The sequence below is a fragment of the Ailuropoda melanoleuca genome, chromosome 9, assembly GCF_002007445.2.
Source record: "Ailuropoda melanoleuca isolate Jingjing chromosome 9, ASM200744v2, whole genome shotgun sequence".
NCBI lineage: Eukaryota > Metazoa > Chordata > Mammalia > Carnivora > Ursidae > Ailuropoda > Ailuropoda melanoleuca.
In genome coordinates this window covers 28,161,938-28,178,895 of record NC_048226.1, presented here as the reverse complement: position 1 = coordinate 28,178,895, position 16,958 = coordinate 28,161,938, and the positions used below count along the sequence as shown (strand labels likewise).

Genomic DNA, 16,958 nt, shown 5'->3' with positions numbered 1-16,958 from the left:
CTACTGGGCCCCACAGGACACCTTCTACATAAGACCACTACTTTCAAGTCCAGGATACATAGCTGACCTACCTAATACATAGAAACAAACACAGACAAAATGGGGAGAAGAGGAATATATTCCAAATGAAAGAACAAGACGAAACCTCAATAAAAGAACAAAACAAAGATAAACAATCTACCTGATAAAGAGCTCAAAGTAGTAGTCATAAAAATGCTCACCAGACTTGAGAGAAGAGTGGATGAACTCAGAACTTCAAAAATAGAAAATATAAAAAAGAACCAAGCAGAGCTGAAGAATTTAATAACTGAGATGAAAAATACACTAGAGGGAATCTACAGCAGATTAGAGGCTGCAGAAGAACAGATCAGTGATCTGGAAGATAGGGTAGTAGAAAATACCCAAGGTAAATAGCAAGAAGAAAAAAGAATTTTAAAAATGAGGATATGTTAAGAGGCATCAGGGGTACTAAAATTTGCATTTTAGGGGTCCCAGAAGTTAAAGAGAGAAGGGGGCAGAAAACTTATTTGAAGAAATAATAGCTGAAAACGTCCCGAACCTGGGGAAGGAAACAGACATGCGAGTCCAGACATCCAGGGTCCAGAAATCACAGAGAGCCCCAAATAAGACAAGACAAACCCAAAGAAGTCCACACCAAAACAAATAATCATTAAGGGTTAAAAATTAAAGCTAGGAAATCTTAAAAGCTACAAGGGAGAAGCAACTAGTTATATATAAGGGACACCATAAAGCTACCAGCTGATTTTCCAGCAGAAACTTTGCAGGCCGGAAGAGAGTGGTGTGATATGAATAAAATGCTGACAGGAAAAAAAAAAAACACCCAAAACCTAAGGGTTGTCTAGCTGGCTCAGTTGGTCGAAGTGTGACTCTTGGTCTTGGGGTTGTGAGTTTGAGCGCCATATTGGGTGTAGAGATTACTTAAAAAAAAAAGTTTAAAAAACCCCTAAAATCAAGAATACTCAGCAAGATTATCATTCAAAGAAAAGTTAAAGGAGTTCATCGTCACTAGACTGACCTTACAAGAAATGTTAAAGGGATATCTAAATAGAAAAGAAAAGGCCATAACTAGAAGCAAGAAAATTGTGAAAGGGAAGAAATGTCACTAGTAAAAGCAAACATATGTAAAAATAGTAGATTAATGACTTATCAAGCTAGTATGAAGGTTTAAAGAAAAAAGTAGTAAAATCAATTATATCTACAAAAAGTAATCAAGGAATAAGTAAAATAAAAAGATGTAAAATATGACATACATAAAATGTAGAGCAGGGAGTAAAAATGCAGTGTTTTTAGAACATGTTGGAACTTAAGTGACCATCAACATAAAATTAACAGCTATATACACAGAACGTTACATATGAACCTCATTATAACCACAAACCCAAAACCTATAATAGATACACAAAAAATAAAGAGAAAGGGACCCAGGCATGACACTAAAGAAAGTTATCAAGTCACAAGGGAAGAGAGCAAAAGAAGAATTACAAAAAAACCAGAAAACAGTTAACAAAAATGCCAATAAATACATACCTATCAATAATAACTTCAAATATAGACGGATCAAATGCCCCAATCAAAAGACATTGGGTGACTGAATGGATAAAGAATAAGACTTATCTAGGGGCGCCTGGTGGCTCAGTCGGTTGAGCATCTGATCCTTGATTTTGACTCAAGTCATGATTCAGGCTCATGGGTTCAAGTCCTGTGTCAGGCTCCACACTCATCATGGAGTCTTCTTGTCCCTCTCCCTCTATTTCTCCCCCTGCTCTTCATCTGTCTCTCTCTCTCAAATAAATAAAATCTTTTTAAAAAAAATAAGACCCTTGGGGCGCCTGGGTGGCACAGCGGTTAAGTGTCTGCCTTCGGCTCAGGGCGTGATCCCAGCGTTCCGGGATCAAGCCCCACATCAGGCTCCTCTGCTAGAAGCCTGCTTCTTCCTCTCCCACTCCCCCTGCTTGTGTTCCCTCTCTCGCTGGCTGTCCCTCTCTGTCTAGTAAATAAAATAAATAAATCTTTAAAAAAAATTAAAATTAAAAATAAAAAAATAAGACCCATCCAAATGCTATGTACAAGAGAGTCACTTCAGACCTAAAAACACATACAGATTGAAAGTGAAGGGATGGAAAAAGACATTCCACACAAATGGAAACAACGACAACAACACAACAAAAAAGCTGGAGTGGAAATACTTGTATCAGACAAAATAGACTTTTCAAAAAGACTGTAACAAGAGACAAAGATGGGCATTACACAATGATAAAGGGATCAGTCCAACAAGTGAATATAACAACTGTAAAAATCCATGCACCCAACATAGGGGCACCTAAATATATAAAGCCAACAATGACAAAAGCAAAGGGAGAAGTTGACAGTAATACAATAGTATTAGGAGACCAACACTCCACTTACATCAATGGATAGATCATCCAGACAGAAAACCAGTAAGGAAATGGTGTCTTTGAATGACACTTTAGACCGCGTGAACTTAGACATGTACAGAAGATTCCATCCCCAAACAGTAGAATACATATTCTTTTCAAGGGCACGTGGAACATTCTCCAGGATAGATCACGTTAGGCCACAAAACAAGTCTCAGTAAATTAAAGAATATTAAAATACTATCAAGTATCTTTTCTGATCACAACATTATGAAACTAGAAATCAATTACAAGGAAAAAACTGAAAGAAAAAAAAAAAAACCCACAAACACATGGAAGCTAAACAACATGCAACTAAACACCCAGGGGGTAAATGAGGAGTTCAAAAGGGAAACCAAACAATGGGAGATTAATAAAAACGGAAACATAACATTGCAGCATCTCTGAGAGGCGGCCAAAGCAAGTCTAAGAAGGAAGTTTATACCAATACAGGCCTACCTCAAGAAACAAGAAAAACCTCAAATGAAAAATCTAATCTGACATCTAAAGGAACTAAAACAAGAACAAAGCCCAAAGTTAGTAGAAGGAAGGAAATAATAAAGATTAGAGTGGAAATAAATGAAAGAGACAGACAGGAAAGAAACAAGCAGAAAAGATCAATAAAACTAAGAGATGGTTCTTTGAAAAGATAAACAAAATTGATAAATCTTTAGCCAGACTCATCAAGAAAAAGAGAAAGAGGACTCAAATAAAATCAGAAATGAAAGAGAAGTCACAACTGACACCACAAAAATATAAAGGATTATAAGAGACTACCAGAAAAAACAGACACAGGAAAACCATTTGACAAAACTCAACATCCATTCATGATAAAAACTCTCAACAAGTGGGTTTAGAGGGAACATACTTCAACATAATGAAGCCCATATATGACAAATCCACAGCTAACACCATATTCAATAGTGAAAAGTTGAAAGCTTTTCCTCTAAATCAGGAACAAGATAAGGATGTCCATTCTCACCATTTTTATTCAGCAATCAGAAAAGAAAAAGAAATATCCAAATTGGTAAAGAAAAAGTAAAACTGTCACTGTTTACAGATTACATGACACTACATACAGAAAACCCAAAAGACTCCATCAAAAAATTATTAGAACTAATAAATGAACTTAGTAAAGTTGCAGGATGCAAAATCAATATACAGAAATCTGTTGTGTTTCTGTACACCAATAATGAACTAGTGGGAAGAGAAACCAAGAAAACAATCTCATTTATAATTGCACCAAAAAGAATAAAATACCTAGGAATAAATTTAATCAAGGAAATGAGAGACCTGTACTCTGAAAACAAAGGCCTTGATGAACGAAATTGAAGACAACACAAATAAATGAAAAGATGTACCATGCTCATGGATTAGAAGAATTAATATTGTTACCATGTCCACACTACTCAAAGAAATTTACAGATTCAATAGAATCCCTATCAAAACACCAACAACATTTTTCACAGAACTTGAATAAATCCTAAAATTTGCATGGAACCACGAAAGACCCTGAACAGCCAAAACAATCTTGAGAAAGAAGAACAAAGCTGGAGGTATCACAATCCCAGATTTCAAACTATACTACAAAGGAATAGTAATCAAAACACACATTGGCACATTAACAGATCCATAGGTCAATGGAACAGAACAGAGAGCTCAGAAATAAATCCATGCTTATATGGTCAATTAATCTATGACAAAAGAGGCAAGAATATACAATGGGGAAAAGACAATCTCTTCAATAAATGGCACTGGGAAAACTGGAGAGCTGCATATGAAAGAATGAAACTGGACCACCTCCTTGCACAATACACAAGAATAAGCTAAAATGGATTAAAGACCTAAAAGTGAGACCGAAACCATAAAAGTCCTAAAAGAAAACCTGGGCGGTAAACTCTTGGATGTCAGCCTAGTGATATTTTTCTGCATCTGTTTCTTCAGTGAAGGGAAACAAAAGCAAAAATAAACAATTGGAACTACATCAAGCTAAAAAGCTTTTGCATAGCAAAGGAAACCACCCACAAAATGAAAAGACAACCAACTGAATGGGAGAAGACAAGGGGGTAATATTCAAAATACATAAAGAACTTGCACAACTCAACATTAAAAAAAAATCTGGGGGCACCTGGGTGGTGCAGTTGGTTAAGTGTCTTACTCTTGTTTTCAGCTCAGGTCATGATCTCAGGGTCATGGGATCAAGCCCCATGTTAGGCTCTGCACTTGGCCTGGAGTCTGCTTGAGTTTCTCTCTCCATCTCCCTCTGCCCCCCGCCATGCATTCTCTCCGTCTCTCTCTAAAACAAATAAATAAATCTTTTTAAAAAGCAATCTGATTAAAAAATGGGCAGAAGACCTGAGTAGGCATTTTTCCAAAAATTATATACAGGTGACCAGAAGACATGTGAAAAGACACGCAACATCACTCATCATCAGGGAAAGGCAAATCAAAACCAGTGGACTATCACCTTATACCAGTCAAAACGGCTAGGATCAAAAAGACGAGAAACAGTGCTGGTGAGGATGTGCAGAAAACAGAACCTCTTGCACTGTGGCTGGGAACGCGAACTGCCACGACTACTATGGAAAACAGTGTGGAGCTTCCTCAGAAAGATTACAAACACAACGATCACACCATCCAGTAAGTCCACTTCTGGCTATTTACCCAAAGAAAATGAAAACACTGAGTGGAAAAGATACGCGCGCCTCTGTGTCTATTGCAGCGTTATGTACAGCAGACGCAGCCGGAGTGCCCACCGACAGGTGCGCGGACAGGGGAGGTGGTGCACAGACACAATGGAACGGTACTCAGCCATCAAAAGGAATGAGATCTTGCCGTTCACGACAACACGGACGGACCTGGAGGGTGTGAGGTCAAGTGAAATAAATCAGACAGAGAAAGAGAAATGCCACATGATTCCACCTTCTATGTGAAATCTAAAAAATAAAACAACAAAAAACAGAAGCAGAATGATAAAGACAGAGAACTGGTGGTTGCCAGAAGGCAAGGGGGAACTTCCATTATGAACTACACGAGTCGCAGGGATGGAAAGTACAGCAGAGGAAACAGAGTCAACCATACGCAGTGGCACCGTATGGTGACAGGTGGCCACACACAGCATGGCAAGCACGGCACAGGGCTTGTAACTGTCGATCACTGTGTCGTACACCTGAAATTAATGTAATATCACCTGTCGACTATACTTCGATTAAACGGGGGATCGTAATAGCAGCCGCCTCATAGGACCGTCACGCAGAGCAGCCGGACGTGCCAAGCACCAGGAACACGTACGCTTGTATTTCCCTCGGATGATTATGTGAGTGGTGAGCATGTGCCCCGGCCCAGTCAGGCGTCCGTGTGTGTCCCCAGGGTGAGGAAGGTGTGCGGGGGGCGGGGGTGGACAGGCCTGTGTGGCCGCCGTCCCAGGTCAGAGGGAGCGGGCGGGGCCGCATACCTGCCTCCACGGCTGAGTCCTTGCACTGCCTGGCCTTGTTCTGGCTCTGAGGAGACAGAGGGAGAGCAGTGCTGAGCTGGCCCTGCCCTTGGGGTCCCAGCCTCCCCGGGGGGCTCTGAAGTGCTCCTGTCCCACCCTTCCTGAGCCACTCAGGAGCCAACTGTGGGCAAGTTCCACCATTTACTCCAGCCTCACCCCACAGAGGGCCACGATCAAAAAGGGTGCAGTAAAAAAATAATAATAAAAACAGAAGCGTGGAGCACATGCCCACACGTGTGACAGCTAGATGTGAAGACCTGAGGGGGAAATGTGGATGGGGCCAGGTCCCGCCGCTCCACCTGGCCACCGCTGACCCCGCTGGCTGGGACTTGGGCTCTGCCCTCGACTTGCTGCCCCTAACTCACCCTCCAGCCCCTGCTCACCCTCACCCCAGAGGCCAGAGCTGTCAAGATCTTGGGGTCTGGATGACCTGGCCATACACCCTTTCTACATTGCTTCTTGGCTCCGGGACCTTGGACAAGTCACTCACCGTCTCTGGGCCTGTTTCCTCTCTGTGACATGGGTCTAGGGAGCCCCTCTCCAAGGCTTATGTGAGAGTTAGCTGGCCCCATCTGTCCATGCCCTGAGATTCTAGGAAACCCATTTCACAGATGGGGAGATGGTGGTTCAGAGAGGAGTGAGCAGACGTCCCAGATGCATAACTTTCTTGGGTGTCTGTGGCACCCCCTCCTCCCCTCCCTGCCCTGTTCCAGCTCTGGGTGACCCCACATGGCCTCAGCAGCCCCACGCACCTTCTCCACCTGCTTCTGGGGGCCATTGGTGCTAATGCGCTCGAAGGCCTGCTCAGCGTCATCGGCGTCCCGGCACTTCTGCTCATACGACTTCTTGGACTGGGGGTGTGGAAAAGCGTGACTGGGGGGCTCCCAGAGTGAGGCTCCCTGAACCCAGCCTCCCTTCTCCCTGTCGGGGGGCTGTGGGTGGCATGGGGGCTCCTCACCAGGGACAGGGCTCTAGGGGTCCAGAAGGGAGATGGAGAAGGCAGTTTTATTCCCTGGCCCTGTCCCTGTGGGGACCATGTGCCCCTGCCCATGGCCGCATCGTCTTTAGAGACACGGTCACAGCAAACCACCAGAAGGTCCCTGAAAATGCCATGCATCCTCATGATGCTGGCCTCCGCAGGTGCTGTCCCTCTTGCAGAACCCCTTTTCTCCTTCTCACCTAGAGTCCCAGGGGACACAGCTCAGGGGTCCCCTCTCCCTCTACCTCCAGTCCCCAGCTGCCACACGGGTCACCCTGTGGGCCAGTGTCTGGGACTGACCGCCTGCTTATCAGTCAGGAGCCCCCTAAGGGCAGGGAGGGCCTATCCATATGGGCTCTTGATTCCCCGGGCAGCCCCGAGCACCCAACTGGCCATGGTGTGTGCTGTTGGACAGGTGGTTCCAGGCTGGCCCTGTCCCGGGGGCCCAGCCCAGGGCCCTGGGGTCCACACCATGAGTCCTCCATGCCTCCACACCTCCACGCCCGAGACCCTCACACTCACATCCATGGCCTTCTTGTAGAGAGACAGCTTGCTCTTCTGAACACGGTCCATGACGGCCTCGTACTGTAGGGGACACGAGGCTCTGAGCGGGGGCGCTGTGGCCTCAGGATGCTCCCCGAGGCCAAGAGGACAGGGTGCCCCGGGACGAGGCACAGCATCCCCTCCTGGCTCTGAAGGGGGCAGTGACAAGATGTCTTCCCTCTCTCACGCCCTGCTCTTCCACAGTCTCTGCTCAGGACAGGAGACCAGAGCCCAGGACAGGACTGGCCCATCATATCTTTTTGCTACAGACTCCAGCCAGGACTTGGTCTCTATCCCTGGACTACCCACCCTGCACACACACACACACTCACATGCATGAACACACACGTGCACGCACACGCACGCACACAGAGCCCCTCACTCATAGCCTCTGTACCCTCTCACACCTGCCACACACACCCTGGCACACACATGCATGCCAGGTTCCACACGACACACACACACAAGTACACACTAACAGGCCCCCATTGTTCCCCCCGCTCAACACTTGCACACTCAGGCCTTTGTGTACACACTCACAGAGCGCCCGCAGACACCATTCCCAAGTAGCCACAAGCGCACGCTCCCACGTCCCCATGCACAGCCACGGGCCTGTTCACACAGGGGAACACACACACACACCTTTCACCACTTGTGGGCACACAGGGCCACTGCACCCCTACCTCACCTCCCAGGCTTCTTGTTCAGGCAGAGAGAACGAAATGCGGCTTGGACAGAGACTGGGGTGTAAGGAGGACCAGAGCTGGCTGTGCTTGGGGTCTCAGTGGGGCCCGTGCCGGCGGGGAGACCTCGGGCAAGCCAGCCGGTCACAGAGGGGCAGGCACACACACTGAGACACACACACCTGCTCACAGGCAGGCACACACGTGTGCCAGGTTCCCCCGCTCCCCCTTGCTCCCTCTCTCTCTCTCGCACACGTGTCCATATGCACACATGCATACACACACAAGGCCAGGCCATGTCCCTGCAAACGACACCACAGTGAGGGCCCTGGCCGCTCTGGGGAGGGCGTCTCTGGCTGAAACAGCTCTTGCAGACATGACAGGCCCTCTGGCTGCAGGAGAACTCAAAATAGCCAGTCTGGGGCCTCGCTGTGTCGGCGGGCGCACTGCACCCTGCAGGCAAGTCCCAGCTCAGAGAGGTCACCTGCTCCAGCACCTCGAGGCGGAGCTGACCTCTGGGGCTGGTTTGGAGACCAGCTGTTGGCTCAGGGACCCAAAATTAGAACCCTGAAAGCCCGCGTCCCCTGGGGTGGCTGGCTGGGCAGACAGGGCGGGTGGCCATGCTAGATTTCTGTGGTCAGAGCCGCTCATCGGAGCCGGAGCCCTGTCTGAGAAGACTGAGGGGGGCCTGGTCCACGGCTAGGTCCCCGAAGCTCGGGAAGTGGCCTGCAAGAGGGAAACTGAGGCACAAGGAGACGAGCTTGCCCAGGTCACCCAGGCCCAGCCTGGCCCCAGCCGTGAGCCAGCAAGCCTTTCCCTCCACAGCTCAGTTGTATGGACTTTTCCACTTTTCACTTCTTTGGGGAGAGTCTGCAATGATCCTTCATCTCCAAGCAAGAAGGGTTTCTGTGTGCTGGCCTCTCCCAACCTGTCTGGGGTGACACCCTCATCACGAAAGCCTTGAGAGGCTGAGCACATGTCCCCAGCAGCCACGTGCTCAGCGAGTTAAAGAGTCTCAGGCCTGGGAGGGGGCCCTGCGACATTGAGGTCACCAAGCCCACCCCTACCCCACCCCTGAAGCTTCCTCGACAAAGAGCCTCCAGACTCTGCTTGCATACCTCCCATGATGGGGACCTTACTTCCTTTCCATGGAGTCCCTCCATCTAGGGACAGCCACGTCCTACCCATGGCTGAGAAGTACCTTTGGATGCCAAGGGAAGCCCAACAGACCCCCACCACGCACAGGCCCTGTGTGTCCCTCTCAGCCTGGGCAGCCCTGCAGAGCAGCTACAATGGCTGGCCACCAAGTGTGCCTTTCTCAGGACAAACAGCCCTGACCCTTGGGCTGAGGACCAGTTTCTGGTGACTCCCCAAATCAGGTTGCCGCCTTTGGATACCCCCAAACTGTCAGTGACCCTCCACAGTTGCTGTAGTAGGATGACCATGAGTGTCCCTCTTGCTAGCATGAGACGGCTCGGGAGAAGACCCCCAGTGGGGCTCTCAGGCCTGCATGCCGGGCCCTGGTTCCAGTGGCCCATCTCTGCCATCAAGTCACTCTCATCCCCAAGCCTGGAGTGCTGTCCCCCACCCTCCACGGGCTCCATCTGAGGGGTCACCCCCCCCACCTTCACAGTGATCGTGGCCACCCCCGCACCCGTCTCACCTTCTTCCTTTGCTCCTTCTGTCTCTCACGGAACTCCTCGAGGCTTCGTAGCTCCTCGCGCAGGGCCAGGGCCAGCTGGATGTGGGAGCTGCCCACACTCTCCATTTCTGGGGGCAGAGCACGGAGGCGGGGAGCCTCAACCACCCACACACCCACCTCTGCCCGGACCAGCCTCACACCTCCCAGATCTTCCACCAGCCTCATAGCCCTATGTGCAGCCTGAGCAACCCCCCACCACCCACCAGAACTTATCTACCTCCATCTGTGGGGACATGACTGTTCCCAGAAGGTCCTGTCACCCTGCAGCCTGGGGTTGGGGACAGTCGGGACTTACGCTGCTTTAAGGAGTCAAAGGAGGCCCTCAGGGAGCTGCAACAGAAAGGCCAGGGTCAGTGGGAGGAGGGCATCGGAAGTCCCCCCACCCCCACTCCAGGAACTTTTCATTTGGTGGGAAAGCTCTAGGTCACTCACACACACTGATCCAGACCCAGACAGTGACCACCTGCTCAGTACCAAGCTGGAATTTCTGGAAGGCAGAGCTCCTCTTCGGAAATGATAAAGCCATCACACCTCCCAGCTGTGACAGAACGCTCCTGCCTTCCGCATGTTTTCAGGGCTCTCCCCTGCTCATTGCGGTCCCTCTCCCACCCAGTCCTCTCCCATCAGGACAGAGCAGAAGCAGGAGAGTGCAAGGTTCAGACCCAGCTTTAGGCAAGTGGCCTGGAGGGTGTTTGGAAGAAGCTGGATGGGAGAGGCAAGCAGGGCAGGGGTACAAGAGCAGAGAAATGTGGGGCCTTAGGGCAGGAAGAACAGGATGTATGAGTGAGGACAGAGGGAGGCTGTTCCTGTCCCTGGCTGGGGTGGCTGGGCAGACCGTGGTGACATTTCCGAGGGGACCCAGGAGAGAGTACATGGTACACTGAGTTTGGGGTGCCTGAGAGAACCTCTAAGGAGGAGTCAGGAGGCAGCAGCATGGCCGTTCTGGGGTAGAGAGGTGGGCGCCACGGCGAGCAAGAAGTGAAGAGGCTGGCACTGGGGGAGGGTGCCAGACAGGGAATAAGAACACAGGGCACCCAGTTACATTTGAATTTCGGATAAACAACAAATACTTTTTGAATGTAATGTAATACACGGAACATACTTACATTTAAAAGTATTTGTTGTTTATCGAAAATTTGAATTACCTGGGCCCCCTATATTTTATCCAGCAGCCCTACTGTGGGGACTGCCCCCCAGAACAACAAACGGATCTGGTGCCTGAGCAAAGGTGTCAGAGCCCACCCAGAACCCAGTCCCATCTCCTGATAGGTAACGGGGCCCCATGAGGCAAACATCTCNGGTTGTGGGAAGTGGGGGGTTGGGGGGTGCTCGGTGGGGTGAGTTCCGTATACTTCAGAAGCAGACCCTGGAGCCAGACAGCCTGTGTGACCTTGGGCAAGTGACTTACTCTCTGTGCCTTTGTTTCCCCTTCTGTAAAATGAGGACAGGATGGTTGTGAGGAATAAATTAATTAATACGCCCAAAGTATCTCTGTCAGGACCTGGTTGTTGTCATGTGACCCTCCCCTGAGTCCACTTCAGCACTGTCCTAGGGCGTCACCCAGGTCCCTGAACCTGACCTGAGCTGTACCTCCAAAGTGCCCCGCCTAAGAGCTTACTGGGTGCCCCCACTGATCAGAAACCCCCCAGGTTTTGCTTTCAGGTAGGGGTTCCCTTGGGGTTCTCTGCGGGGCTCCATGTCCTATGCGGGCATGCGGAGGACAGACTCGTGTCACCAGCAGCTGTGTGAGGGATGCCGGGGCCTGTCGTGGTCCAGCGTGGGCGCGTGCGTGCCAAGTCTCCAAGTGCGCCCAGAGACGGTGCGCAGAGGTTGCAGACTGGCCCTAAGGTGGTATTTGGGGTAAAATTCTCCGCCCACGTTGGTAGCCCCTTAACCAAGGAGGCAAAATCAGCTGTGGCTCCCTCTGCACCAGGATGCCGGAGGAGGCGCAGTCAGTCGAGGCAGAAAGAGAAACTGAGGCCAGAGCGCGGCCAGGCTTGCTGGGATCACACAGAGGCAGCAGGCAGGCACTCCGTCGCTGGCGCGCTCGGCGGCGGCGGCCCTCGGCTGGGGTCCGCGCTCCCCTCGGTTCCCCTCCGCTCCCTCCCTGCCTCTCCAGCGCGCCCGCCCCCTGGTGGCCATATGTCATGACGCCCGCCTGGGACAGCCCTGCCCTCCCGCCGCCGTCTCCCCGCAAGCCTTGCAAACAGGCTTTCCAGCGGCCTCCCTCTTCTCGTTGGACAGTTAGGGAAACTGAGGTCCACCAGGATCAGCAACCTGGTAGGACCCACAGGGATCCAGGCCTATAAGAGAACTGCAGGGATTTGGTCAGCGGCAGACCGCGGCCCTAAACTAAGTAGATGTGGAAGTGTGGTGGGGACACCAGCAGCATGACTGCACCTGGGAGCCTGTTGGAAAGGCAGATGCCGAGGCTCCAGCCCAGGGCTCCGGAGGCCAAAACTCCAGGTTGGGGCCCAGCACCCTGCGTTTTAACAAGCCTCCGGGGGCCACTGATGTCCATAGGAATGTGAGAATGGCTGGCCTACATTATTTAATCCTCGCAGCTCTGCCAGGGAGGGTCCCACCATGATCCCCATTTTACAGATGAGAAAAACAAGCATCAAAGAAGGGAAGAAACTGACCGCAGCCACAGAGCAGGTGAGATGGCAAGGCCAGCCCCCTGCTTCTCACCAGGGGAAGAAGAGGGCTGATTGCCAGGGTGACCCCACCTGCCCTGGGGATGAGAGGTCAGGAGTCTTCTCTGACAGAATTGATGTCTTGCCAGTGGCTATCCCCCCAATCCCTCTGCTTACCCACACTCACGTCCTGCCTCAGTCTCTCTGTGTGGCCCCCTCCCCTGCCGCCAGCCTCACCCACACCCCCTGTCAGGCCCCAAGTTCTTCATGACCACATCCCGCCCCAGAGCTCAGGGCCTGCACATCCACGGCCTGGTCGTCACCTCTTTTTAGATCTCACAGCTCACAAATACCTCAAACACAGTGTCCAAAACTGGACTCAGCTCCCCCGCAAACCCCCCTTCTCAGCCCATTTCCCTTCTCAGCAAAGGCATCAGCCTGCACCTGGCCGTATGCACCAGAAACCCAGAGTTGTCCTTGTCTCAGCCCTCTCCCTCTCCCTGCACTGCCTTCTTTGTCACCTCCTCAGTCTCCTCTCTGTCTGCCTCTCACTGCCACCACCCTAGCCCCTGCCCCACCAACTTCAGCCCCCCAGCGTCACTTCGTACTCGGTAGCCCCGCTTTCTGGGCTACCTAGTCACCTGGTCACCCACCAGTTCCTTCTATCTGCCAAGTTCCCTCTTGCCTCAGGGCATTTGCACATGCTAATTCCCTCTGTGCAACATCTTTGCAGGGCTTCCACTTCTGTCCCTCTGAGCACTTGTTCCTCTTGTCACCTTGGGCTGGTGCCTTGAGTGTCCCCTCACTGAACTGTGAACCCACTGAGCAGGGGCAATGCCTGGTTCTCTTCCCCTTGTCCCCAGGCTTGTAGTCCAGAGTGACAAATTCAACACTTGATAAATACCAAGGCCTTTCTCAATTCCAACCTACCCTGTCTCACCCTCCTTGGCCCATGGACTCAGGCCCTTCCTCCCAGGCCTGGGGTGTCTGTGAGGAACCACAGCCTCCTGGGACAGCTGGTTCTCCTCCCTACCTCACCTCTGGATGCTGGGAGCCCCTGCCTGAGTCCACAGCACTGCCGTGTGACACGCAGTCTCTGTTCCCACCCTGTTCAGTCCTGATGTCAACCAAGCCCACGCTCATCTTGGGCTCCCATTTGTCCCCTGGCTTGCTGCCCGTTGGGGCTGCAGGGATGAAGGTTCTCATTCTGCCTGGGATGGGGGTGGGGGGCAGGATGGCAAGCTGTGACCACTCCAGCTCCCCCACCCACTGCTCACCTCTTGGCTGCAGTCCTTCTTGCCCAGCCCTCCTGTACCCGATGCTGGGGACCTTCAGGCCCCCAGAGCTCCACTCACACAACAGGGCCCAGGACTCCACCTCTCGTTCTTGAACCCAGGCTTTCAAAAAGGCAGCCTGGGTTCTGGGGTGGGGGGGGGGGTCTTTACTTTTCCTGGATCCAGAGGGAGCCCACTGTGGATTAGCCAAGACTCTCCCCTGGAGAATGGCCTTAAACTCTGATCCTGTGGCGGGTTTGCAGAGCATTTGAAGTCTTTCTCTGCTCCAACTGACCCAGAAAAGATGGCGTCTCACAGCTTTTCTCTCTCCCAGTTCCTCCCTCTTGCTGCCTGGACCTGCCCAAGCTTCTCTTCTATTGTGTCTGTGTCGCATGGCAAGGACGGGGCCTCACACAAGCCTCTGTCCTCTGTTTTCTGCCACCAACGTCCTTATGTGTGACTCGTCCCATTGCCCTTTCCAACTTGGGTCTCAGGACACGCAGCCTGAAATGCCCTGCTCAAACACAGTTGAAATTTCGAGTGTAAACACCTCCTTCCATTTACTCCCCACCATCTCATGTTCCTGCCTGGGCCTCACTACCCCTGCCCTCCTGCTGGCCAGGAGGCTCCGGCCTCCCAGCTGACGGGAGCAGGCTCTTCTTGCCTCCGTGCTGGAGGCTAGGCCTGATTGAGCTGCTGTCAGAGGACCCCTGATGGGAGTAGGGCCTGCCTCGCTCCCTCTAACGCCCTTGATAGGTCTTCATTCTCTGAGCTCAGAAGACAGAACATGAAAAAAAAAAATCCCTCTTGACAGGAAAACCACAGCATTTTAGGCTGTGACAAATGCAGGTGAGGCGGGGATTCAAACCCACGCGCCTCGAGGACGTGTCCTGGCTTGCGGTAACCACCCAGGGGCCACGGGAAGTTGGCCCCAGCCCTGCCAGCCTTGGTTTCCTTTCATTTCCAGAACCCCTGCCCTGTGGCACCCCAGCACCGTACCTGAGACAACATGAGCAAGACAGGACGGGTAGGCCTGGGCAGGGGAGAAATGGGAGCACCAACCAGAGCGAAGGCCCAGAGGCTGGAGGCAGAGTCGGGGGGACTCTCGGCAGAGCTGGGTGTGCAGTTTAAACCATATCGATAAGCCCTTCACCCATGTAGTGAGGTCTTTAAAGTGCATTGAAAGGGCTGGTGAGGCTCCCCTAGTTCGGGGACCAGGTCTAATGTCTGCATCAGCCCTGTGGGCATTCGCGGAAGCAGCGTGTGGAGAAGGCGAATGTTAGAAATGATTTGAAGATGGGGGTAACCTCCCTTCAACACATATGGCTGAGCCTCCGGGCCGGAGCGAGGTTTCTGGGCCCCCTGAGGTCAGAGGATCGTGCAGAAACGCTGCATCTTCGGGCAGCAGAGGCCGGGGAGGCCAGCACACTCTGCCCACTCTGCCCTCTCTGCTCTCACTGGGCTTCTTCGGAGGCCACTCAACTCCCAGCTTTTGTCCTCCCCCATTTGCTCCTGTCCCGCCTGTGCACCCCCCAGCCCTCCGCTTGCCCTCAGAGGAGCTAAGAATAAGCATCCCTTGGGACCTAGGAGGGGGTTGGGCATGGGGAGGCTGAGGGCTTCCCACCAGGTGACGGGCCCCGGGGGGATGAGTGGCCGGCCCCACGCTGAATAGCCAGGCCATTTCCAGTGGCCAACCCCACACACCTCCAAGTCTCCATGACAATGAAGAAGTGATCCGTGTTGTCATGGCCACCCTTCACTCTTCCCACAGGGCGCCTTCCAGGTTGGTACTGGGCCAGGGTACCCTGGTCCAATCCAAGACCCTAACAGTCACACAAGGCTGAGTGTTTGAGAGGACTTCCTGGAGGAGATGGGGCATGAGAAGGCCCTAGAGGGAGGGGTTCTGAGGCAAAGGATTGGGGAGGTTCCCCATGGTGTGCTAGAGTCTAGCTTTGGGACGGTGGGGCCATTCAGTTTATGTTATTTTTAAATTTTTGAATCCTCCTGACTCAGCCTAGACATGGCACATAACAGGTGCTCCATAAATGCTTGCTGAATAAATGAATGGATGAGGCTGCTTGCCCACCGTTAAAGAAAGGAGTGACTGCATGGTCTCACGAATCTTAGCCCATGCTCCATGGCTCCACAGCAGCACTGACTGAGCGCCTAGTCTGCCCTCCCTCTCCATCTCCCCCAGGAGGTGCCTCCCCAGGCCACCCTGCCTGACCACTCCAGCCTGATGGTGGGCGCGGGGCCATGCTGGTTCTCACCCACCATTCCCTCTCTGTTCTGGCAACCTACATGCTGGGCTGTGGGGCCCCGTGCTGGGTAGGCTGAGCCATAGGGCCTGGCAGTCCTGGGCTCCAGATCCTCCTTGGTAGGCAGAAAGGCAGACCCTGCCTCCTTGCTCTGGCCCGGGGCTCTGCCACTGATGCTCCCACCTTGTATGAAGCCTGCCCTCCCAGTGACACTGGCCTCCGGCCTTCTGCACCAGGGAGGAGCTGGGCCTTAAAGGAAATGGTCTAGCTTGCCAGGTCACGCTTCTCAGCCCTAAACTAAGTAGGGCTTACACAGGTGCCTGTAAGACCAGCAAGAACCCCACTGTGTATTGAGCATTGTTGCCCTGGCCTGGTGCTCTCTGCTTGACACGGTGATTCCAGAGTACCTCCCGGGGGTGACTTCCCTTTCACAGCCCAGCCCAGGACTCAGAGAGGGGCAGGGACCACCCCATGGTCACACAGCATAGAAGGCAAGGCACACCTTGCCCCACTTGGCCTCTTATAGCCATGCGGGGGATTGGGACTGCCCAGAGCATTGCCCGGCCTCTTCCTAGTCCTGCAGTGGGGCAAGATACTGTGTCCTTCCCCACCTTTCCCGCCACCCACCAGGATCCCCTTCCATGTTGTTCTCTCTGTCAGTGGCTTCTCCTTCCCTATTTAAGTGCCCAGTGACTCACGGGCTTCTGAGTGTGAATGTACTTCACACAGCTTGCCTCCAGCCCGGGCTTCTGTCATGGCCCAGCCTGGAGCACACTCTCCCCCCACTCCCAGGAGGCCACCTCTCTTTCTGGGAAGGTTCTCCTTTTCCATCTGGCTTGGGTGGCCAGGAGGCAGAGAGGGATGCCTCCTGGGTCATACTCCCTCAGTCCCTCTTCCCCAAGGAAGACAGAGAAGGTTTCCATCAGACTTTCGTTCATTCCTTACCACGTCCTGA

The 16,958-nt window shown here is 52.1% G+C and overlaps 1 protein-coding gene across 1 annotated transcript in view; it reads right to left on the bottom strand.

The window, feature by feature from the left end:
• The window catches only part of PSTPIP1 (proline-serine-threonine phosphatase interacting protein 1), a 45,872-nt gene that overhangs the window by 7,543 nt on the left and 21,371 nt on the right, over positions 1 to 16,958 (bottom strand). The window contains exons 4-8 of the mRNA XM_011236604.3: positions 10,131 to 10,165; positions 9,797 to 9,903; positions 7,430 to 7,492; positions 6,681 to 6,779; positions 5,890 to 5,935 (exon numbers count right to left, since the gene is read on the bottom strand). Coding sequence (XP_011234906.1) covers positions 5,890 to 5,935; positions 6,681 to 6,779; positions 7,430 to 7,492; positions 9,797 to 9,903; positions 10,131 to 10,165 — 350 coding nt within the window. The remainder of the gene's footprint in view (positions 1 to 5,889; positions 5,936 to 6,680; positions 6,780 to 7,429; positions 7,493 to 9,796; positions 9,904 to 10,130; positions 10,166 to 16,958) is intronic.